At 48.7% G+C, this 25094-nt stretch overlaps 1 protein-coding gene across 1 annotated transcript; it reads right to left on the bottom strand.

Moving 5' to 3' along the window:
* Positions 1–1274: 1274 nt before the first annotated feature.
* On the bottom strand, positions 1275–24741 carry ESPL1 (extra spindle pole bodies like 1, separase). Its single transcript, XM_036456309.2, has 31 exons — positions 24406–24741; positions 23926–24018; positions 22711–23769; positions 22384–22488; positions 22100–22220; positions 20108–20244; positions 17384–17577; positions 16842–17081; positions 16511–16655; positions 16272–16410; positions 15931–16070; positions 14854–14988; positions 11122–11241; positions 10483–10654; positions 9972–10100; positions 9686–9842; positions 9105–9214; positions 7255–8240; positions 6483–6819; positions 6122–6283; positions 5531–5744; positions 5243–5430; positions 4349–4476; positions 4092–4214; positions 3467–3622; positions 3190–3360; positions 2973–3077; positions 2725–2840; positions 2184–2267; positions 1860–2024; positions 1275–1635 (listed from the first exon to the last, which is right to left on the bottom strand). The coding sequence occupies exons 2-31, from the start codon at positions 24004–24006 to the stop codon at positions 1434–1436; spliced, it is 6321 nt and encodes a 2106-aa protein (XP_036312202.1). The 5' UTR covers positions 24007–24018; positions 24406–24741; the 3' UTR covers positions 1275–1433.
* Between the last annotated feature and the right edge of the window lie 353 nt (positions 24742–25094).

Below are 25094 nucleotides of genomic sequence, written 5' to 3'. Positions count from 1 at the left end.
TATATATTTATATATATATTAAAAATTTAAATATATTTTATTTTTCACAGAGAGGAAGAGAGAGGGATAGAGTTTCAAACATCAATGAGAGAGCGTCATCGATCAGCTGCCTCCTGCATACCCACCACTGGGGATATGCCCGCAACCAAGGTACATGTCCTTGACCGGAATCGAACCAGGGACCCTTCAGTCCGCAGGCTGACGCTCTATCCACTGAGCCAAACCGGTTTCAGCAAAATAAATAAATAAATAAATAAATAAATAAATAAATAAATAAAATTAAATAAATAAATTTTAAAATATGATATATATACAATATATATTAAATAGGCCATAATTATAACATACAAAGCAATGTATGCTACTCCAAGTGTGTGGTATAAATCTAGTGATCATTTAGCCAGGAAGCCGGACAAGTTCTCTGGCCAGGGGATAGCATTGGGAAAGTGGTGCTTTGGGAAAATTAAATAGAAGAGACTCTGGTGATAGGACAGTGCGGAGGCATATTGTCAACCAAGTACAACACTTTATTATTTTAATATATTTTTATTTATTTTAGAAAGGGAGAGGGAGAGAGAGAAACATCAATGATGAGAGAGAAATCATCGGTCTCCTGCACACCCCCTATGGGAACGAGCCTGCAACCTGGGCATGTGCCCTGACTGGAAATCCAACATAACTGTGACCTCCTGGCTCAAAGCTTGATTCAGAACTACTGAGCTACACTGGCTGGGCCAGCACGAGTTTATTAATCAATACATTAAGTTATACCATGTGTTAATTACATGAATGTGTAAGATATGTTTCTGAGGAAATTAACAATCTAATTGGGGTGAGAAAAACTATAAGCAGCAGAACCCTACAGAATCTGCTACCACAGTACACTGACAAGTGTAACAGCTATATATGGGGAGAAAACATCAGCTTTTAACGTTCACATAGGAGGGGCGGGGAAGTGAGGCATTAAAGCTGGTCACTCCCAGGATACCTGAGGGCAAAGACAGGACAGAGGTGATTGTATCTGGTCAAGACTGTCAATGGGTCTACCTCTACCCTTCTTGGCAACTCTGTCCCCACTTAGGGCATCTTGATGCCCCTCTTTTAGCCTTTCCTGCCGAGGCCAAGCCAGGCCATTTTGTCCTGTGGTCTTGCCTTTCTTCCCAGTGCTCTCAGAGGAACTGCTTCAAGCTGTCCCAATTATAGTCATACCACATAGTGGGAGGGGGCAACAGTCTTGTCCTCACATGTTTTCAAATGAACTACACAAAACTGGGTTTAATTCATAAATCTTTATTAAGGTTAAGTTAAAAGGAAATGTTTCATATAAAATATTGGGGAAATCACTTAAAAATATTTTTCCTGAGGGTTAAATCTAAGTACGGGAGGTAGAACAGTCTCATGGCTTCTATCAGCGATAGGACAGCTCCAAGGGGTCACCGCAGGGAGACAGGCAAGCCATAGGCGACAGGCGCAGCCCCAATAAGATACTTGAGGCGGGGAGCCTGGCGGGCCTGGCTGACATAGTAGAGAAGAGGGGCTCCTGGGCCTCCTCCAAGCCAGCCCTGCAGCAGTGCCTCCGTGTAGCGGTCAATGTCACGGTCAGTCACGTCCCAGAGGTTACCCAGAAACAGGGGACTGGGAAAAAAAAGAAAAGAAAAACAAAGGAATTTGAAACAGAATACATAGGAAAATACAATTAATGGTGGTGGTGGGTGAATAGAGAAGATTGAGCTAATGAGGAAGTCCCTGGGAACTAGGATGGGAGAAAGCGGGGCACAAAGGAGGAAGGATTTAAACTTCAGACCTAGGAAAAAACCTGGGGCTGGGACCTAGGATGGGCCTTGCTCCTCAAGACTCACCAGCCAGCCATGATATACTTGAGCACGATGCCAGCCCCCTCCAGGTTTCCGTGCACAGCCAGGGCTGCGCTGCTGCAGCCAAACAGCAGTGCCACTGCCCGACAGTTCAGCCTCAGGACGGCCTGCCCATCCAGGAAGCGGGCACCAGCCCCGTGCCCTGCATAGCTAAAGCAGAAGGTGAGATGAGTTTGACCTAGCTATACTAGGCCTCTGCTGTCTCCAGAGGTGCCCCGAGTCAGCCAGGGGCTTTAAAACCCCAAAGCAAACCAAAGCAATACGCTCCTCTGCTGCTGCTTTCCCACCCCCCCTACCGTGAGCACTCACATATATAAGTCACGCTCCGTCAGGGCCTCTTGCACTTGTAACGGGCTCGGCACCTCCCCAACCACTCCTTTCCAGCCAGATTCACTGCAGGGAAAAGGGAGGAGTAAGAATAAGGGTCATGCCCTAGCCTATTTGGCTCTGTGGATAGAGCATCTGCCTGCGGACGAAAGGGTCCCGGGTTCGATTCCGGTCAAAGGCACATCCCCAGGTTGCGAGCTCAATCCCCAGTGTGGAGTATGCAGGAGGCAGCCGATCAATGATTCTCTCTCATCATTGATGTTTCTATCTCTCCACCTCTTCCTTCCTCTCTTAAATCAGTAAAAACATAAATAAATAAATTATATAAATAAATAAATAAATAAATAAATAAATAAATAAATAAATAAAAGAATAAGGGTCATGTGGCAAATTGGCAGGGGAAATACTAATGAGAAAGTTAGCTACAACATTTCTGATTCTTGAGAAAAGGACATGTTGTCCCTATTCCCTATATGTTGTTGCTACCCCTCCCCACTCTGTTTCTCACTCTTATCCTCCTGACCTGCTAAAAGTGGCTCGAAATTGCTCCTCTGTGCTTGACAGGTTGTTGTGAGGGTTCAGAACGTAGAAGGCACTGCGAGAATCCACCCCTTGGCTCAGCACTGGCGAGGCCCCAGCCTGAGGGGGAGACACTGGTGATCGGGACCCTGGTCTGGCCCCAACAAACTCCAAGCCCCATTCCCTGACTGATCCATTCCTAAGACCCTCTTCTATCTCCCCAATAGCCACCAACCACTCCCCGAATCCTACCTCTTTGATGATGGCGTAGCTGAGGAGGAAGCGGAAGGAGGGCAGCCGCGTGACGGGCAGTGCCCGGAGGCTGGGCATGCTCTCCCATGGCAGCTTCTGCAGATCCTGGGCCAAAAGCAGTCAGAGGTTACGGTTCCTAGCTGGGTGTACGCAGGAGTCGGAAGAGTTGGTGCCCACTGCCCACCAGGCACTGCCTCTCTGGCCCTTAGCGCCTTACCTTGTCCAGCACTAAGACAAGGTGCCTACTGCTTGGTATTGTTTGCCCCTGAAGACGTCCGATGGCCTCACTCAGGAGTTCTTGGGCTCGCTCTGGCTGGGCCGGGCACAGCCCGTAGGCCAGGGCCTGAACGTCTTGAGGAGTGAGGGTACTGGCACCACTGAGCATGATCTGTAAGGGAACGGTGGTGAGCGCCATCGCTTCCATGTCTACTAACAGTGGCAGGTGGGAAGGAATTAAGTCTAGCTTCTTTCCCTTCCCTGATTTCTCCACTCACTTTCAGCAGAGTGGGATCAGGGTATTTCCAGCCACATTCCTGCAGCAACTCTTGTAGGCGGGAGGCCTCCTGGGCAGGGCCCGGGTCCTCACTGAGCGGCAGCAACAGCCCCCTCCAGCAGCCCAGCACATCCTTTTCTAGGGACGTAGTGAGAACCTGAGAGAGAAGAATAGGACCTTCAGTCAGAGATGAAGCAGTTTCTTTCCCCACAGACACCGACAATCTGGAGATGAGGAAATGGGTTTTCCAATGTGTGTATTTGTCTTATGTATCCGCTAATAAAAAGGCAAGAAACTAGACACATTTTTTCATTTGGTGAGACTCTGGGGGAGTATAAATATGAATAGGTAGGCGGTGAAAGTTAAAGCTGGGAAGCTGATACATGGGCTTAAGTCCTTTTTTCTGTGTATACCTTTAAATGTTTCATTGCCATAACCCCCTTCATGTTTTGGGCTCTTGTTTAAAATCCTTTCCACGTAACGTAATTTTTTATTTAGGTCTACAATTCCAGAAAGAATTTGAGGTACCTGAGCACTGACAGGGTACCCCTGAGAAAAAAAGACACTGGCACCCCCAGGTCATTCATAGGACAGGCCTGACCCCACCCCACCTTGGGGGCACACACCTCCATCCTATGGTCCAGTTCAAGCCGCCCTGTCCACCATTCTCGCTTGTCAGTACAGCTGCTGTTCTCTTTCTGTTCCTTCTGGATGGCATCAAATTCTTTCAGGGCCGAGCTCAGAGGAAGCTTTGGGAGATGTGGTGGTGAGATTTCTGCTTGTCCACATGATCACCATCGCTCTATCCCCCAGCCACAGAATGGGAGCAGTCTGACCAGAAGCCTACCCCAGCCCAGCTTTCCTCCCTGGCCAGGAAACGTACCTTGTTCTGGGCAGTTGGGATCTGCACAGTGACTGGGGGATTGTCTTTTTCCAGCCGAGTCAGCAGGAGGGTGTTGCCCACCGTTCCAGGCTGGAGGGAGGCCAGGGCCAACACACACACAGTCACCTCTGACACAGAACATACCCAGAATCATTTCAGCTGCTACAAGGAATTCCCTCCAATGTCTTCTGCGCTCAAACCCTATCTAGCACTCAAGACAACTCTAAGAAGTCTCCCCTGGTCACTGGAGTTCAAGGTGCTCTCACTTGCCCTGAGAGCTCCCTGGGAACAGAGACCATGTCTTATACTTCTTTGGGTCCCTTACAGAAACGACCAAAGGGCCCTGCAGAGCAGGAGGCACTCAAATGGTCGGTTAATGTGTTTCATGCTAGCATAGGGAGCCCGTGGACAACTGGACTTATCCCTAAATAAAGACATTGAATTTGTTGGTAAGTCAAAGTTGAGGTTAAAAAAAAAAAAAAAAAAAAAGACTTCCAGCCTAACCAGTGTTGGAAGTGGTTGAGTGTCAATCTGTGAACCAAGAGGTCTAGGTTTGATTCCCAGTCAGGCACATCCCCAAGTTGTAGGCTCAGTCCCTAGTAGGGGGCGTGTAAGAGGCAACCGCTCAATGAATCTCTCTCATCACTGATGTTTCTCTTTCTCCCCTCCCTGCTCTCTGAAATCATTAAAAACAAACAAATAAATTAATAAAGACAGACAGACTTCCAGATTTAGGGTATGTCTGTTTGGTGAGAATAACAAAATGACTAAGCAATGAAAAGGTATGACATATCCTTCCATAAGGATCATAAATCTATGTGAGCTAACTAATGCCTTAAACACCTTCACCCAACCTTTCAGTAAGACAAATAAAAGGGCAGGAGAGCACCATACCACTGGGGATCAGAGACAGGCACTCCTGGAAACTCTCCTTCTCGGCCTGGGGGAAATGGCCAGATCCCGATGTTCTGAAGGAAAAGAGGTGCCGGAGGCGGGCCAGAGGGACACCGCCAGGCCTCTCCTGGAGGCTCAGCCCCTGCAGCCGGTCCGCTATTTCCAGTGACTGGTGCTTCTGGGCTTTGCTGCAAGCAACACAAGGAGGGGTGAATTCTCCCTTCTTCAGAGTCAGCCTTCCCCCCTCAATCGGCCCCAAAACAAGTCTCCAGGATGGTGGACACTCACTTGAGCTGCCTGTGGAGGTGGGTGAGCAGCTGGTGGCGACAGGTGACAGAGACAGACTCGGTGACAAGGTAGGCAGTGGCATAGGGATCCCGGTGGCCCAGGCACAAGGCCAGGAAGCGGCAGAGGTGAGCGTAGAGTCCGCTAGGAGGGCAGTGACTGACCCCGCGGAAAGCAACGCTCAGGGAGTCACAGATGGAATCCACGGTAGACACACCTAGATGAAGGTCGACACTTGCTATAGATGCATCCCTTACTTCCCAGCTGACAGGAACCTGCCAAGGTCCCTCTATCATCTCCCACTTGGAAAGTAGCAGCTGCCATTTACAAAGGGCAAAGTGCCAAGTAGGGTCCTATGTAACTTACATGTGTGAATGTGTCCCACCCTCCCCAAACCCACTTGACAGTTAAGTCAAAAGCTCAGAGAGGTTGAGTGACTTGCACACGGGTAGCAGAGAGTGCTGGGCTTCAAACCCAGGTTCGAAGGCTACTAGATCCAGGTGGGGGTCCAAAGCCAGAACCAGGGACAGACTAGAAAAGCACTGGGATCAAGAGACCTAAAGACTCAGCCCTCTACAAGTGACCAGACCTCACCAATGGCTATAGGGGCTGCGGGACATTGGCGCCCAGAACCAAGATCCTTGTCTGTCTTCTTGCTTGGGCGTAGGGCGGGCAGCTCCTCTTTGCTGGAATCCCGTCTCAACAGTTCACATTCCGCTATGGCTGTGTCAGGCCCTGGGGCTGGTGTCTTCGCATCTGGGGAAGACATGACTTTTCTATAGAGCTCCCTGCTCTTGCCATCCCCTTGGGGTTCCCCTTCTAGGATCCAGTCCAGAGCCAACAAAAGACTGTCTTTTGGCACAAGTTATTGTGCCAAGTTAGTTCCTTGTGCTTCGGTCCCAGGGCAGCCTCCCCAGAACATATGCATCTCTACCCCCCACCTTTGCCATCGTACCTGAGGCTGCATCTTCCCCCTCAGAGCCCCTGAGGATCTCAAAGCTCATTTCCATCTGGTGATCGGTCAGTTCCTCCTCAGGGATGGTCCGCATAATCTCGGGGCCCAGCTCCTCACCACGGCCTGACGACACCTTCTTGGCCCTCCGGGTCCTGCCACTGTGGCCAGCGTGCCCAAGGGCACTGCCTGGGTCAGCCGCCACGTTAGTCTTCACACTTGGGCCCTTCCTAGTCTGGCCGCAGCCTCGCCCCCGAGAAGCAGTGCTGCGTTTCTTGGGCTCCTCTGCAAGCCGTACCTCAACTGGGTCTTCCAGGTCACTGTCATCACTGAAGTTCACCTGGGATGGGAGGCGGAGAGAGAAGCGCCAAGGGGCCTTCAGTGACATCACCTGACAGCAGATGGCGCTGTGGCGGCACCAACACACAGGCCATTGGGGAAGATTTAAGAATTAACCTCCCACAAATACTGCCACATTCAGTCAGAGGCAGTAACTCCTGGGTGTGGAAAGCGGGAGAGGAAGGGGCACTAGAAGATGAGGAGGAAGGGTGAAGGGGGAAAGGAATGCTCAAGTTAAGGAAAGTGCCTTCGAAACAAAGGTAGACTTGGAACCAGTTCTTCCTGTGGAAGATGTAGGGGTCCTGCAGGTAACAGGAGAGCTCAGGTGCCACCAGGCCCTGGGAAGCTAGTCCACGAGGGCCCCTGCTCTATAGGACTCTCCTCCAGGACCATCCCCACCCAGCACCAACACGGCCTGGCCTCGGTCCCACCTCACCTTCAGGCGCGTCTGGACTCTCTGTTGCACCTTGGGAGCCTTGGGAACCTCAGGTTTGCTCTTTGTAGGACACACTTCCTCAAACACGGTGAAAGGGATTCGAGGGCCGGCCTGCCTAAGCCGGCCAGGGGGCTTAGGTGTGCACGGTGTTCCTCCGCCTTCCCGGCCTTTCCCGGAGGTATTGTGGAGGGGCGGGCCAGCAGAGACTGCCTGTGGGCGCCCCCGTCTAGAATGTGTTTGCTTCCGGAGCTTCGTGGGCTCTGAGCCTGGGGGAGTCTTTATTGATGGTGGCTGCCAGCCCCAGGAGCTTGCAAAAAGTTGGGTAGTGCAGCAGCTGAGGCCAGCCAACTTTGTAAAGGCCTGCATCAAGAGCAGGCTGGCTCGCCAGGGCTCCAGGTGGGGTATCCGTGCCGCCACAAACTTCAGACCTGACTCTAGTACCTTCCCCAGGCTGTTTGATGGCTGGCTCAGCCCCTCCTGCGCCAGCTGTGTGTATGCCTGAGCCAAGATCTCATCAAAGAGGCGGGAGGCGGGCTGGGGAGGTGCTTTGTGGTTCAGGGAAGCTTGCAGGGCTCGGCCGAGGCGCTCAGTGGCTGCAGGACAACCCTTCAGCACAACCTGCAGGAGATTCAGACCCTGGGCCTGATGGCCCATGGCCAGTCTCACCCCGGCCGTGACCAACACCCAGCGTAGACAAACTGCGGAGAGGACGGGGCTGGCACAGAGTGAGCAGTCACAGATGGGCAAATGGCTCAGGAAGCCAGGGCTGGGCTGGGGCTTCGTTTTCAGGACTGGGGAGGAGTTAGCAGAAGGTGCTGTGGGGCCAGGCTCCTTGGCCACAGTGGCCACCAGCTCCAGAACAGGGCCCCTTAGGAAGGGCTCCTCCTCTGGGAGCTCCAGGGGCCGGGGGGCCGGGGCCTGCTGCTTCCCCTTCTGCAAGTGGACTTTCTTCACAGAGCCCGGGCACTGGGCTGGTCCACAGAACTCTGAGGAGAGAGCAGAACAAGAGTGACACAACCAGGGGGCATGATGCCAAGTGCGTCTCGATCTGCCCCAGGGTCCAACTCCCTGCTATGTGTGCTGCTTACTTACTGATTACTCACATGTTACCGCACTAACACTCAATAGTAGTTTGGTTTATTTTTTTGTCTTAATAAAATCTCTAAGGTTATCTTTCCTTTCAATAATGGACCAACACAGCGACAAAGCCCCATTATCTGCAGCTCAGAAGACTGCGCGATCAGGAAAGCAGGCCAGCACCGAGAGGCCCAACTACTCTTAATCCTGGCTTCTGCCCCTGACTAGCTCTGTGACTGTGGCCTAAAACATTGAATTTCTCAACTTTCTCATTTTACAAATGGGGAAAAAAAATCTATGTTCCCAACTGACTTCTCAGGGTATTGTGTGGGTCAAATGAATTCCTAGAGATAAAAGTGGTTGGTAAGAAAAAAACCCCACATAAATACAATATTTTATTATTAGCTTAAGCCTCCTGGGGACACTACATTTGTACTGTCTAATACAATAGTCATTAGATACATGTGGCTACTGAATGTGTGAAATGTGGTAAGTGACTGAGGAACTGAATTTTAAATTTTATTTTAATTCCATTTAACTGTAAGTAGCCCAAATGTATTAGATGATACTGAAAACTAGAACCAAAGAGTGTTAGTCCTGGACAGGTTATCGGAAGGAGGGGCACCAACGGTCTGACTGAAGTAAAGGAAGTTTTGCCCTGGGTCCAGAAGTCTCTGATTTAGAAGGAACATAAACCCTAACATATGAAGATTTGCTAAATAGTGTATGTGTCCCTCTTACCATAGCCCATGGGCATAGGCATGGCTGCTCACCTGTGCAAGACTCAAGCAAGAACAGAACCTGCCGCAGATCCGACTGACAGAGGTCAATGTCATTGCGTGCCAGCTCCAGCTCTCCCTTCAGCACCAGGAACAGGGCACACCTTTTGGGAGAGGAGATAATAACCAATTAGGGGAATCCTTTGCCTTCCTGGAGTCTTTTTGCTCCTTTCCTAGGCAGAGCCATCAGTCTTTTCCAGCCTTGGAAAGCCTTCTACGCTGCCCTCGAACCAACTCCTCCTTGTGTGTGAAGACAGGAGTTCCCAACCTGCATTATTCCATAAAAGGATCCTGTGGGAAAAGAGATTTAGGGAAAGACTGTACATGAGGTCTCCCATTTGGAGATCTATAATGTGTATTAGCATATTGAAGGACATGAGAAGTCCTATAGGAAATTAAAAAAAAGTCAAACCTTGATTAACTCAGCATTTTCCACTTATTTAGCCACGGGAGGGGTTCCACCAACCCCGCCACATATATCGAGTTATTAATCTGTGGGATAGTTTGGGAACCCAAAGTCAAGGGCATAGGCACTCCGGTTTCAGAACTGGCAGCCTCTTGGTCCCTGTACTCACTGGCGCGGTAACTGTAACTTCGTGGTAAGTTTCAGGGCCTCCAAGCAAAAGGCCTTGGCTTCGCTCACACTGCCCAGGCGGCCCAGGTGGGACACCAGCTTCTCGGAGCAGCTCAGCACCTCTGTAAGCACCTGCCATTTTTGTACCAGATTTTCACCTGCAGCAAAGGAGAGAGACCAGACCATGGTCACTCAGTCATAGCCGGAATCCTCTCGAGACAAAACTACCGACCCCACCGTCTCGCCTGTTTATTCCTACAGGACCTTGCTCTCCTCCTCGGACTCACCATAGTCCAGAAAAGGTGTCTCCACGGCTGCTTTTTGAGTTGAGAGTACATCACTGCCCATGAGCAAGAGGATGATGCTTCGGAGAAGCTTGTGCGAGTCGATGAGTGCTGTCTCAGGTGTCTGCCAGCCTGTGCAAGTGAGGGAAGAGGGGACAAGAAGGGAGAGGATGTGGCCTGAACTTCACCACCTTCAACTACTAAGATAGCAAATGCAAAGCATGCTGCTACTCTTTTCCATATGCACCTAAGGCAGGAAGAGCTAATCAATCACAGAACTGCCTGAGACTACATGGGGTCTCAGAAACATTGTTGGTACAGTATTCCAGGCAGTCACTAGGCAATCGATTCGAATCAATAGGAGAGCTGAAACTCATTTGCTATCCCAGGCCTGTTCTATGCAGTTAGGCTCATCCACATAGCTGGACAGCAGAGGGGACAAGGGCTGAGAAGAGATGACAGTGCACAAACCACACACATCATCCACGGAGGGCCATTCCCCCTATTTTTTCACCTTGGGCACAGAGTTGCTTCCACAGGGAGGCTGAGAGGCTGTCTGAGGAGAGGCTAAGGTAGACTGCCACCAGCTGCAGGGCCTGGACACGCAGCAAGTACCAGGCCTTGGATGACTTTTGGAGAGCAGGATCCTGAAGCACAGCCAGCAGCAGAGAGGCGCCCTCTGTCACCTGGAGGAGGAGGGGGGCAGAGGAGAGCCGTGAGGTCAGATTGGCAATTCAGAGCTTGAGATGCCCCTGGAGATCATCTGGCCCAATCCCCTGCTGTGAAGAATGATAAAAGCTGTAAAACATATATATTACATGAGTGGGCATAAGACTTGGAAAAGTCACACAGCTAGTTTATGAGAAATGGCCGGTGGTTTTGGATCCCACTGGATTTCAGGCCAGGGCTCCAGTGTCATCCCAATTGCTATTCAGGGAGACTTTCCTCCTTGCCCTGAGGAAACTGGAGAAAAAGGAAAAGGAAAATATTTCTGCTGGAGGAACGCTGGTAAACAATTCTTTGGAAGGCAAAGCTAGGAAGCAGTCATGCTTCTCAGGGTCAGGAACATTTTTAGCTCCAGGGAGTTCTCAGAAGCCATACAGAGATCTAGAAAATCCTAAAATCCTTCTAATACCCAGGACCTTTGGAATACCTTGTGGTGAGCATAGAAGAGTTGACTTCTCAGCAGGTCACAGGTCAGGGAAAGGAGCAGGTACGCGTCAGTGGTTTGATCCAGAAGCTTCAGACTCGATTCCGCCTCTTGCAGGTATAACTAAGGGGGCAATTGGGGGGGTTTGCAAGCATACTGGTGAGGAGAGGCAGCTGAGCCTTCAAATTAAAGTGGATTAAAGCATCCGCAAGCAAATGTCAAACAAGTCTAATGAAATATCATTCCAGATATTATAATCTACATAGGGGTTATTCACTCACTAAAATGTTCACTGAGTACCTTTTGGTTAACCACTCTGTTAGAAAGACAAATGAATAGGGAGTAAGTAGGACCTTCCAACCAATAGCTTGCAATGCGATAGGCTCACAGGCGATCCAATATAATCACGATATAATGCCGCTAGTGCTATGGGGACTCAGGGAAAGGGGTTGATTCTGCCCGAGAAGAACATGTGAACTGCTTTACGAAGAAGCAAAGAATTGAGCTAGGCCTTGAAAAGAAAGCACAGGTTTACTGAATGAAATAAGCAGGTCAGTGGAAGAAGGTGCATTTTGGGTGGAGACACTAATATTGTACAACCAAAGACAGAGAGGCACATGCAAGGAATATAAAATAACTGGGATAGATGGGCATAAGATTCATAGTAGGAAGCGGCAAGAAAAAAAATGAGAATCAGAATACAGAAGGTCAATACAAAGGGAAGGGTCTGCACAGTATCCTTTAGGTCACACATGTCAAACACAAGGCCCGCGGGCCAAATCCGTCCCGCCAGGCCTTGCAATGTGTCCCGCACAGCGCTGTCATCACTGCACTCCGCTGCGTTCCATCACAATGATGCGCGGTGACATGTGATCTCGCCGGCCTCGCCGGCCGCCAGTACTTGCTATCTATTACGCATGCGCATAGATAACAAGTCACTCGAGATTCAGGAGGCGTGACCTATAGTCCGGCATCCGATGTGGTTGTGCGGGTGGCAGAGCAGAGGAGTGAGTGAGTGTGCGGGCATAAAAAATACACAGCAGAAGCTGCCAGTTCCTGGCATAAAGTGCAGGCATAAAAATCGCAACAGAATCTGCTATTGTACCCAGCCAGGCATTTATTGACTGACTTTTTTTTCCTCCACTCCATCTGCCAAATCAAGCTATCCCTGTGCAGTTTTCAACTTTTTCCTTCTAACGCAGATTTCCAATAAACTACATCTTTTACTGCCAATATTGATCCCAAAATGTCCAGGAAAAGAAAAGTTGACGGTGAAGGCAGACAATTTAATGACAAATAGGAAAATGAATACATGTTTGTGCTTAGAGAGGGCAAACCAGTGTGTATATTGTGTTATGAGACAGTGTCGGTGATGAAAGAGTACAATATTCGTCGTCATTTTGACACCAAACATAATGTTAAGTATGGCAAATATACTTTGGAAGAAAAGCATAAAATTGTTAAAGAACTAAAAGGCAAACTACAATCACAGCAGCAAATGTTTACAAAGGCTACAGCGAAAAATGATGCTGCAGTGAAAGCAAGCTTTATAGTGGCTAAAGAAATTGCCCGTACTTCAAGGTGTTTTTCAGAGGGTGCCTTTTTGAAGCAATGCATGCTAAAAGTGTGTGAGCAAGTATGCCCAGACCAGATACAGAGTTTTCAAAATGTCAGTTTGTCAAGAAACACCATTGCAGATAGAGTTCAAGAACTCTCAGGAAATCTATCATCACAGCTGGCCGAACAGGCATGCAGTTATCTCGCTTTTTCACTTGCTATCGATGAAAGCACAGACAACACTGATACAGCACAGCTGTCCATCTTTAGACGTGCTACGAAGACCGACCTCTCTGTCACTGAGGAACTTTTGGATGTAGCTGCCATGCATGGGACGACAACTGGTAGAGATATATTTGAGGCTGTGGAGAAATCTATAAATAATTTTAAATTACCCTGGGAAAAGTTGGTGGGGCTAACTACCGATGGCGCACCTTCAATGTGTGGAGAAAAGAAAGGCTTGGTTGGACTAATGAAGGAAAGAATGCAAAAAAGTCACTGCCACACACCCTTGATTACTTATCATTGCATTATCCACCAAGAGGCTATGTGTGGAAAAGTTCTGGACATGAATGACATAATGACCACAGTCATTAAAACTATTAACTTTATACGGGCACGTGGCCTGAATCATCGCCAGTTCCAGCAGTTTTTACAGGAGGTGGGTGCAGAGCATGGAGACGTGCCATACCACACAGAAGTAAGATGGCTGAGCAAGAGCGCAGTCCTCAAAAGATTTTTTGAGCTCAGAGAACAAATTGCTCTTTTCATGGAAAGTAAAGGAAAGCCCTTGCCTGAACTGTCGGATCCCGCCTGGCTATGTGATTTTGCTATGCTGTGTGACATATGCGAGCATCTCGCCCAACTGAATCTGAAGCTGCAGGGACGCAAACAAGTCATCACGAAGATGTCTGACATGATCACAGCATTCCAGCGTAAACTTCAACTATGGAAGTCCCAACTGGAACAGGATAATCTTGCCCACTTTCCCGTTTGTTTGAGTATCTCAACCACTATTTCTGGTACTTTTCCTTGCAGTCAGCTGGCTACCAAAGTTAGCCGTTTACTAAGTGAATTTGAGCGGCGCTTCTCTGACTTTAGAACACAGCACTCAGGCTTTGACATCTTTGCCAATCCTTTTACAGTTGATGTCAACAATGTGCCCCATCACCTTCAGATGGAGATAATCGAGCTTCAGTCTGACAGTGGCCTGAAATCAAGGTTTCAGGATGTTGAAATTGAGGACTTCTACCCTCTACTGCCCCCTGACTCAATGCCAGAGCTCCGACTTCATGCTGCCCGTATTCTATCCATGTTCGGGAGCACCTATCTTTGTGAACAGATGTTTTCAATAATGAATCTGAACAAAAACAAGCCCAGATCACGCATTACCGATGACAACCTCCATGCTGTTTTGCGGGTTGCTACAGCCCAAGAAATAAAACCGAACATTGACTCATTGATCCGGGGAAAACGGTGTCAGAAATCTAGCCAGGAAACAAAACAATGAGCATTTTAGGTACATTCCAATATTACTGTTTTGCTTGATACCAATATTACTGTTTTGCTTGATAGCATGTGAGTTGGTTAACAGCACTGTTAAGGAAAAGATTGTTCCACTCATTTTAAATTCACATTTCTGGTTAACATTGTCAGTTTATGACTGTTCAGTAAACCATTCGGCCCGCGATTTAGGCTGGATTTTAGATTTTGGCCCCTTCTCTGATTGAGTTCGACACCCCTGCTTTAGGTAATGGAGAAGCTAAATTAAAATCCTTTAAGCAGGAAAGAGATTAAGATCAGATCTGTTCCTATAAAGACCATGAGAGTAGCAAATGTGGAAAAGGGAGAAACTGGAGGCAAGGAGACCAGCTAGGGGACGTGGTAACAGTCCTAAGTGAAGGAGGATCAACCAGGGCAACAGAAGTTAATGACAAATATAGGACTGGCATCATATTCCTGATGCAGATTCAGTTAGACCCAATGAACAATTGGCTTTGCAGTGAGGAGCTGGATGCCTGCCTCCCAACCACTCCACCCTTTATGAGCCTCCAGCTTCAAGTAGTGGGAGAAGGCAGCAAAGTGGCCCCTGTAGTATCCTACTTTCTGAGAGAAAAGATGGGTTACTGCAGCCATGTCTCCCCTGCAACCCCCAGGCTAGACAGGCTGGGCACTCACCTGGGCATAGCTGGGGCAACCGAGTGTCAGCAGAAGCTGGGTGGCATGGCAGGAGGAGCCAGCTGCCTTCGCGTGGTCCTCCAGTCTCTGGGAGACGATCCGTACAAGCAGGAGGACCTCCAGAGCCTGCAGGGGCTGGTTGGCCAATAGCAGCAAGTTTATTACCCAGTTCCTGCTCAAGCCTCTATTTCTACCCTCTGCTCCGAGCCCTTTGGAACCTTGGTCTGACCTCTGATTGGAATGTGGCTACCCAGACAGAGCAATCATCAGCCCTTCTCAGGGAGCCTGCAAACCATCCTACCCCCTTCTGTGTGAAAGCCTAGGCGCCAGTCATCATCCATAGCCAGGATTTACTGAGTACTTACTCTGTGTCAAGCACTGTGCCAAGAGGTCTACATGCATCAGCTCATTTTACCTTCATAGCAATTCTAATCCCAATTTAACAGATGAGGAAACTAAGAATCACATAGGTTAAGTTGTCTACCTTCACATAATAGGTATGTGGTAGAGCCAAGACTCAAATCTAGGAAGATTCCCAGGTTCCCCGTGATAGAAATAGAGCCCAAAGACCCACAATAACAAAGATCCTTTAAGGGCCATGTTCTCTTTCAGGGGTTCCTAATGTGGGGCCCACGCTTCTAATGTGGGATCCAAGGAAGAGCTTCAGGGAGTCTGTAAAACCTTCTGACAATGCATGTAAATATGTAGAACTGTCTACAGGCATGTATGTATTTTTCAGGCATTTACGGTCTCCAATTATCTAACAATTAATATTATAATTATGGTTTACATTTGAGTATTCTGTTTATGTGCAACATCTTCCATGAATTATCTCATCAAATGCTAACCATGTTATGAGGTAGTTATTACCTTCATTTTAGAAATAACGAAACTTGGCCTTAGAAGGTTAAGCAATTTGCCTAAGGCCATGCACTAATAAATGATGGAGTTTAATTTAAACTCTGCGAGGCCTGTGATAGAGCCCACACTGGGTCCTTTGGCTTCTCAGCAGATACAGAGGCCAAACAAAGTGAAGGCACTGGGTTTCTGCTCTGGGTCAGTGCCCTGCCCACTTACCTTTGCCACCAGCTGATAGAGGGCCGCCAGGATCTGCAGTGAGGCTGCCGTCTGCTGGAGACACCGCACAGTGGGGGCCTGCCCCTTTGTAAGCACCTCCTTCCACAGGGCCAGGGCTTGGTCCAGGCATTTGGACTGAGCTATAAGTCATAAAAGAGAGACCAGCCACTCTCTCAGCGGGGCCATCTGGGGAGAATGCCACCTTCTCCATAACACCCTCTGCTCTTTTTGCCCGCTCATCTCCCAGCCTACAGGGCCAGCCTCCCCCGCCCCTGGGGTACCCAGCTGGCTCTTAGGAAGCCATAGAGACTATCCCAACACACGCTGACCATGGTCCTTACCAGCATCTGCAGCCAGGTTGAAGGCAATGTTACTGTATAGGAAACGATCTTCCTGGAGTTTATCTTCATAGTTCAGGTCATTGACTTCAAATTCCTCCAGGTTAGTAGGAGCCTGGGCTCTCCGATCTCGCTCAATACCCTGGGATAAGAGATCAGGGTCAGAAAAAACAGGGCCAGTGCTAGCTTATGGGGACCCAGGGAGCACAATTCCTGTACCCAGTGCTGCTCAGCCCACATACTTCCTGCATTTTGGCCTCCAGGGTACAGATGTAGAGCCACAGGAGGGCCTGTGCTTTATCATCCAGGAGCTGGTCTTCCGCCTGAGCCTCGGGCCTCACTGATTCCAGAAGCTGTAGGGCTTCCCGGATTGCATCCAGGGCAGAGCTGGAAGGAGAGGGTGGAAACCAAAATTGGGGCCTTTGGCAGGACCGCAAGCCTCACCCTCCAAAGGAACTCCCATGGCCACACACAGAAGGGGGTGCTCGGGGACACAGAGAGGGAAACAGGCTCCACAGAGTCAGAGGACCCAGGGCAAGAAACAAGAGTGGGCTCCCCACCTTTCCCCCTTACCAGTCAGTCTGCTGGGCAAAGTCATGGTAGCAGAGCACCTGAGCTAATTCCACCAGATGGGTGGCTCGAGCCCGGGTCCCAGCTGGCGTCTCCTCGGGGCTCAGCTCCAGCAGGTCACAGATGACATTGAACCGTTCCTGCCCCGTGTCGGCCCGCACCGCCTTGTAGGCCTGCAGCTCCTCCCGGAGCAGGAAGGACAGGGTGTCCGGGTCCCAGCCCCTCAGGCTATCTCGCAGAGTTCTGAAAGAGGGCGGGCTCAGCACCAGGGGAGCCCGTGAAGCATGGAGCCTCTACCCCAGGCCAAGGAGTCCCAGCTTTGGCTTGCTGAGAGCTCAGTAAGTGTCCAGCCGTGAAAGCAAGAACACTACCTGAACCACCGTCTCCCCGGTACCGAGTGCAGTGCCTGGCACACAGTAGACACTCAGTGAACAATAATGGAGGAATCGGTGCCTTTTTCAGAATAAGGATGAACATAACCATGAACACAAAAAGCCAGCCCTCGCCATGGGGCAGACGTGGTTGTCTATCTCCCCCCAACTCACCTCAGCTGTAGCTCCTTGTCTCCAGCTCTGGCTGCATCCATCTTAACCCGGACCCAGAAGGTGACTGGCTCAGCCATGTGTTTGGGGCCACAGGGCCGTAGGGCTGCCAGCCACAGAGTCACCATCTCGCATCCTTGGGCCTGTTTACCAAGTTTCTTCAAACTCTCTACATGTAGCCGGAAGCACCTGTGCAACTGACCAGAGAAAGGGAACAGACCGAATTGGAGAGGGGACCCAATGAAAACATAGTTGGAGGACATGCAGCTACAGGTACATAGATCACCTGCTGGGGGTGGGTGAGGTCCTCTGGCCAACACTTTGCCCTAAAGCAGGAGACACCTAAGAACTAAATCCCCTGGGTGCTCTCAACTTGAGGCTTCAATCTAACCCACCCACATACTCAGTCTTCACCCTGAAAACCTCCCCTTCCTCCTATAATCCTCCCATAAATCAGCTGACTCTTCCTTCTCCCTTTCCCATCGCCAATTATTTACCAGTTAAACCTTGACTTCTTTCACCCATCAGTTCTGTCTATCCCTTGGGAAGCTACTTCAGTTCAGACACACACCCTCTCCAGCCTAGGCTACTAGGGCAGTGGTCGGCAAACTGTGGCTCGAGAGCCACGGTTTGTTGCTCTGTTGACTAATGAGTTTACCGACCACTGTACTAGGGCAACCTGGGTGCCCGGTACTGTCCTTGCACTCTGTTTATTCATCACAGTGATGCGAGAGAAATCCAAGACGCCACTCTGCTATCGTGCCTCCACTTAAATCCATGTACCTCATGATGAAACCCAAGGCCCTCTACGACCCACCTTGCCTGCCAATCCAGCCAACCCCTCAGTTCATGGGTGTTCTTGCTTTAAGACAGTAGGACTCCCTCTGGTTGTCCAAAGGACCATTTAGGAGAACACCTTAAATATCCAGATGCCTGAGCCCAGCGCCACAGACTCTGATGCAATCAGATGTAATTAGCTTAGGGAAGGCATTAGAATTCTATTCTTAAGTTCACTCAGGTGATTCTAATATGCAGCGAGGATAGGAACCATTGGCTTGGGACAAAACTAAGTATAAAAAATGAGTTAAAAAACAAAAAATTGCCTTGGTTGGTGTGGCTCAGTTGGAGCATTATACCGTGCACCAGAAGATCTCAGGTTCAGTTCCCAGTCAGGGCACATACCTAGGTTACAAGCTCAGTCTCTTGTGTATGGGAGGCAACCGATCTATGTATCTTTGTCACATCAATGTCTCTCTCCTCTCTCCCTTCATCCTCTTTTATAAATAAATAAATACATAAATAAATAATAGAGGGAAGCTGCGAAAATGCCGAGACAACAAAATAGATCGCAAACGAAAGAAATGGAGGACAAAAAGCGACTGGATATAAAGTTCAAATCTACGCTTATAAGGTTTTTCAAGAATTTCCTAGAAAAGGTCGATAAGACCTATGAGGATATGAAAAGGGATCAACTATAATTAATAAGGAATCAACAAGAAATGATAAGGGATCAACAAGAAATAAAGAATACATTGTCTGAAATAAAAAATATTATACAGAGTCCTAAAAACAGAATGGAAGATCGTAAGAATCAAGTCAAAGATTTGGAACATAAAGAGCCAGAAGACACTCCTCCGCAGAAGCAAGAAGGCAAGAGAATCCAGAAAGTTGAAGATAATGTAAGAAACCTCTGGGACAACTTCAAGCGAACCAACATCAGAATTATGGGGGTCCCAGAAGATGAGAGAGAGCAAGATATCGAAAACATACTGAAAGAAATAGTGACAGAAAACTTCCCCCACCTGGTGAAAGAATTAGACTTACAAGTCCAGGAAGCGCACAGAACTCCAAACAAAAGGAATCCAAGGAGGACCACACCAAGACAAATCATAATTAAAATTACAAGAGCAAAAGACAAAGAGAGAATATTAAAAGCAGCAAGAGCAAAGCAGGTAGTTACCTATAAAGGAGCACCTATACGATTGTCAGCTGATTTCTCAACAGAAACCATGCAGGCCAGATGAGAATGGCAAGAAATATTCAAGGTGATGAATAGTATAAGAACCTACAGCCAAAGATAATCTACCCAGCGAAGCTATCACTCAGAATCGAAGGCTAGATAAAGAGCTTCACTAATAAAAAAAAGCTAAAGGAGTTCATCACCACCAAACCAGAATTATATGAACTGCTGAAGGGGGTTCTTTCGGAAGAGAAAGTAAATAAAGATAAAAATTATGAACAACAAATACATAACTATCAATAAGTGAATCTAAAAACCAAGGAAATTAAATTTTTAAAAATCTGATGAACAATATTAACTGTTGAATATAATAGAATCAGAGGTATGGAAGGGGAGTGAACTAATGATTCTTGGGGAAAAGGGGAGAGGGTGATATGGGAAGAGACTGAACATAAACTGTGCACCTATGGATGAGGACAATGGGGGGTGGGGAAAGGGCAGAGGGTGGGGTGGGAACCTGGTGGAGGAGAGCAATGGAGGGGGGGGGGAGAAAGGAACATTTGTAATAATATGAACAATAAAAATTTATTTTAAATAAATAAATAAATAAATAAATAAATAATAAAATTAAGTAAATGACAGTACAGGTGAGGTCTGAGAAGTAATGGTGCCAATATGTAGCTCCAAAGCAGGGTCTTGGCCAGGCCCTTTCATGCTACTCAAGGCCCTTCCTTCCCCCAACATTACCTCCCTCCCGGTCCCCATACCTTCTCAGGAGGCACCTCAGGAGAGGTATTTGGCTTCGCCAAGCCCAGCGACTGACAGAAGGGCTCGGAGACGGCACAGGCCTCGGCATAAAGCTTGTGACTATAGAAACTGTAGGCCAAGTTACTCGTGTAAGAAGCTGCAAGAGAGAACGAACAGTTGGCCCCAGGAATGGTCCCCACTGCCCTTGCCTGTTGCTAGGGAATGAGAAAGGAGTAGCACTCCCCTTCCTGCTCCAAGTTTGCCCGTGCCCTCCATCCTAGCCAGGCCTCTGCACTCGTTTTACAAAAGCAGAGTCCTCATTCCCCAACAGGGCTCCTCTCTCCTCACATTCCAATCTCTGTCTTCACCCCCTTCAAAGGTCAGCATTTTAGGAAAATACTCTGGCCTGTCCCTTTCTTCCCCCTTCTTCCCTCATTCTACTGAAGCCACATAGCCTCCTTGCTATTCCTGGAACACATCAAACCCTCTCCTAGTTTAAGGCCTTGGCACTGGCTTTTTCCTCCGCAGGGATGTCCTTTCCCAGGTGTCTACATGGCCAACTCCATCATATCCTGTTTTGCTCATGCATCCTCTCAATGAGGCTTACCATGACCATCCTGTTTTCAATGGTAACTTGTCTCCACCCCACCACCCCACCCCCGCTTTTGAAATTTTAATTCTCTTATCCTGCTCTCCCTGTCCTTTCCCCCAGACTTCTGATCATTTTCTAATACGGTGACAATTCAATTATTGTACTATTTATTACAGTAGCACACAGCAGATACAGATGGCCGGAAGAAGTCAGTCTTCAATAGTCTGGGAAGAATTTTTGACTCCTGCTTATATTTTCATCTCAATGACACGGTTCAACCACTGAAAACATGAATATAACAAGCTCTCCAAAACCTTCCAATGACTGAACTCAGTAGGTGTATATAATTTAAACTAAAGGGCCATGCTTTTTGTAAACTGAGGGCGAAATTTATTATAAAATACAAAAACAGGCAAAACTAATCTCTGCTGGTTGGACAGTGGTTGCTGTTGGGGGTCAGTGAATAGAAGGGGGCCATGGAGTCTACATTTGATCTTAGCCAAAAGGCCGAGAAGCGATGGCCCTTGGAGTCTAAATGATGCTATTACTTGAACTAGATGTTGATTACAAAGTATGTTCACTTTGTAAAAAAAAAAAAAAATCCATCAAGCTGTACATTTATGATTTAGTACTTTTCTGTAAGTGTATTTTAATTAAAAGGGGGGAGCAAAGTATATACGTTTGTTAGTTAATAAAAACATAGTGTATCTCCAGAAGGATATATAAGAAACTGATCATATTACTGCCTCTACAGAGGCAGACTTGGGTAATTAGAATTAGGAACGGGAGAGCTTTTCATTGTATGCCCTTTTGTGCAAATTGAACTTTGAAGCAGGTGAATGTATCATCTGGTTTTTAAAAAATTAAATTGTAGCCGGGACCGGTTTGGCTCAGTGGATAGAGCGTTGGCCTGGGGACTGAAGGGTCCCAGGTTCGATTCCGGTCAGGGGCATGTACCTTGGTTGCGGGCGCATCCCCAGTGGGGGGTGTGCAAGAGGCAGCTGATCGATGATTCTCTCTCATCGATGTTTCTAACTCTCTATCCCTCTCTCTTCCTCTCTGTGAAAAATCAATAAAATATATTTTTAAAAAAATTTTAATTGTAAATGTTCTTTAAAATTTAAATATATAGAAAGTCATAAAGTTGCACATCAAGTAAAAATGTTTTCATGAAACAAACACCAAACCAGATTCCAAAATCAATGAGAAAAAATTAGTGTCTGCTATTACAAGTTAGTTTCATCACTTCTTTTCTGCTGCTAAATATAGAGTAACTGATACTTACACACATCTTTTTCACTCTCTCCTGGAGCCATTAGGGGCACCCACAGCGGTCAGAACCATCCAGCAAGTGCTATTTGCCTGCCTGATGAGTGATGACCCTCCCAAGAACCTTGCAGCTGGGCCCCAGGGCACTAACCTGTCATCCCCAGGTAGTTAGTCAGCTCCTGGCCTGACAGGCCCTCTAAGGCCTCCAGCATCCAGCAAACAGTAGATTTACAACTTTCCACTAGCTGGGCAAGGTCAGCCAAGTCCGCTATCTGAAGGGACAAGAAGGGCTGAGGGTGAGAGGAGACATAATAGGTATGTGGCACCCATCCACCCCATAACCTAAAGCCACAGCCACCCCAAAGCTCTACTGAGGGCAGCCGAACAACCCCAGATCCTAGGACATGTCCAGTCTCTTTGATTCCCAGATGGTACCTGGCAGCCTTGGGCAAAGTCATAAACCACCGCAGTATAGAGGTGAAGTGCCTGAAACTGCATCTGAACCAAAGACTGCTGCTGCTTGGAGGAGTCCCCACAGACCTGAGGAAGGAAGGGAAAGGTTAGTTTGAGGAACAGAGATAACGTGTGAGCTCCAAGGTAAAGCCTGACCCAGAGCCCTAGAGAACTGACACAACCCAGAGAGCAGGAAGGACATCAGGTGGGACCACTGCCCTCTCGGGATAGACTAGGCTGCATAGTCCAGGGAGGGAGCCAGGGCTTAGAGCCATATTCCCACCCTACCTCCAGGACCTTGTAACTCACACCATCCTGAAGCTGTCGAATGAGGGAGCAGTACCCGCCAAGAAGAGCAAAGAGGCTCAGAATAGCATCAGGTCCATAGCGCCTCTTGCTACCCCGCTCCAGGCCTGAGAGGAAGAACTGGCAGCTGTCATACAATGCCCGCAGTGGGGGTGACGGTGCCTCCATACTGCTGTTCAGGATAGCTGATGCCTTGGTCAGAAACTTGGCTACTGCCTGGGGTCCTCCCTCCTGGACCTGCAGCATTTTCACCCCCAGCTGGCATATCTGGAGGCTGGGAGCCAGGCTGGTGTTCCTTAGGTAATCTTGGGCCTTCTCCACAGCCCTAGTGGCCTTGGCATAGAGGTGGCTCCAACAGAGGCGACGGCAGTGTTCCAGGGTGAGCTCCAAGAGACAGAGGGCCCTCTGGGGAGAAAGAGGACCAGGCGAGTCCCCTTCCTCACCCACCAAGAGTCTAATCACATGCCTAGAGAGCAGGTCATCTAGGAAGTCAGCATCTGCTTCACTCAAACCATGCCCACTGGCATCAAACAGCTGGTGGGCAGCTACCACTCGACAGGCTGTTGGAGAAGCAAAATGCGGGACCTCGCAAGGGATGCTTTCATCCTCTAACAATACTAGAAAGCTCAAGGCCTTCAGTCGAGCTGAGTATGCAGCCCGTGGCTCCACCAGGGCTTCTGCCCCTTTCCAAAGCAGAGAAAAGCTGCCCCGAACCACAGCCTCATAGTCTTGGGGGGCAGCTTGTCGAGAACACTGCAGCAAACAGGCATGGAGGGTTTGAGCTAATCGGAGAGTGGCCTCTGGGACTCCCTGTGCAGCAACATTCCGAAGGAAGATGAAGAGAATTCGTTCCAGGTAGAGGGGTGGGCTCTGGGGGTTGGACGCCAAGTAGCCATTGCAAGCCAGCTCTGCCAGCTCCAGCAGGCTCTCCAGGTGCCTGTGGCAAGCCAGCTTGGCAGTCAGCTGCTGGTTGCAAGCCCTCAGGATGGCATCACAAGTATGTCTTCTCTCCGCATCAAATTTGCAGCTGGGAAAACCGGCTGGAAGTTTGGACAGGAACTCCTAGGAGGAGAGGAAGATGTGAATGGGACAAAGGGAAAGAGATAAGGAAAGGAACTACAAATGGAGTTGCTACTAATCTGTCTCTTCCCATAAGGCAGAAACAAAACAGCTCAGCTTGGAAAGCCAGGTACATGTAGAGCCAGGCAGCAACCACACCTTCAAGTCAGGCAGCAACTCTTCAGCTTCCTTCGGGCTGCTGAGCAGAGTCCCAAAGTTGACTCCTTTAAAGCTCCTCATGGCGCTGGAGGGCTAGGGGAAAGGAGCCGGATTAGAGAGGGCGGAGATGATTCGTAATGGAGTTAGATGAAGGGCAGGAGCAAAGAATCTTATTAGAAATCTTAAAGGAAGAAAGCCAAGATCAGGACGCCGGGCTCCCGTTATAAACCGAAACCTCCGCTTTTCCTTCTGGGCGGCCGATCCCAGGACTCACTCTACCCGTCCCACCACCCCAATGCCCCTCGGAGCCCTTCCACACCTACCAGGGCGTCCCGACACCTCCGACCCTCCCTGGCAGAGCCGCTCCCGCCTCTCCCTCAAGTCAGTGCTGGGAACCCCGTTCACGTTGGTGCGTACACAAGTTCACGAGTTCCTCCTTGCTGTCCCAGAGGTGCCCACCTTTCCAGGTCTAAGACTTACCCGCCAGGCTGAGTACTCCGCCAAGGACCCAAAATGTAACCTTCGTTTCCGCGCCAGCCCCTCCTTTCAAATATCCTCAGCGACCAATCAACGAAAGCTGCGTAACGCCGGCGGGCCGCGCGGACCACTGGGAGTTGTAGTTTATCCGCCGCGCTGCCGCTTCACGTGATGCCAGCCTCCTGGATCCTGCTGATCTGGGCATTTAAGACCTCTTGGGGGCGCGAGTTCCTCCACGTTTTCCAGTAGAAGCCGAGTTTCTCGGCCACCGGCTACCGGTGGGTTAGTCGCTATTGGGAAAGCCAGCCTTCTGCCTCTTTGGTACCTTTATTTTCAGAGTTCAGGGAGAGTTTTAAGTTTCAAGAGAAGAGAAATAGGATAAACAACAAAAATAACTTACTTGGAAACTCACGTGGTTTGAGTTATTAGAAAAAAGGGCATAGCTTTTCATGGAATTATTTTTTCTTTTTTAAATAAGCCATATATGTGTGTGTATATGTGTGTGTGTGTGTGTGTGTGTGTGTGTGTGTGTATATATATATATATATATATATATATATATATATATATATATATATAATTTTTTTCCCCCAGAGAGGAAGATAGAAACATCAAGGATGAGATGGCTGCCTCCTGCACGCCCCCTATTGGGGATTGATCCCACAACCAGCACATGCGCCCTTGACCAGAAT

This window comes from Pipistrellus kuhlii, unplaced genomic scaffold (assembly GCF_014108245.1).
Source record: "Pipistrellus kuhlii isolate mPipKuh1 unplaced genomic scaffold, mPipKuh1.p scaffold_m20_p_3, whole genome shotgun sequence".
In the NCBI taxonomy this organism is placed as follows: domain Eukaryota; kingdom Metazoa; phylum Chordata; class Mammalia; order Chiroptera; family Vespertilionidae; genus Pipistrellus; species Pipistrellus kuhlii.
Note: the sequence above shows the minus strand (reverse complement) of the source record. Positions and strands in the feature narration are given on the sequence as shown.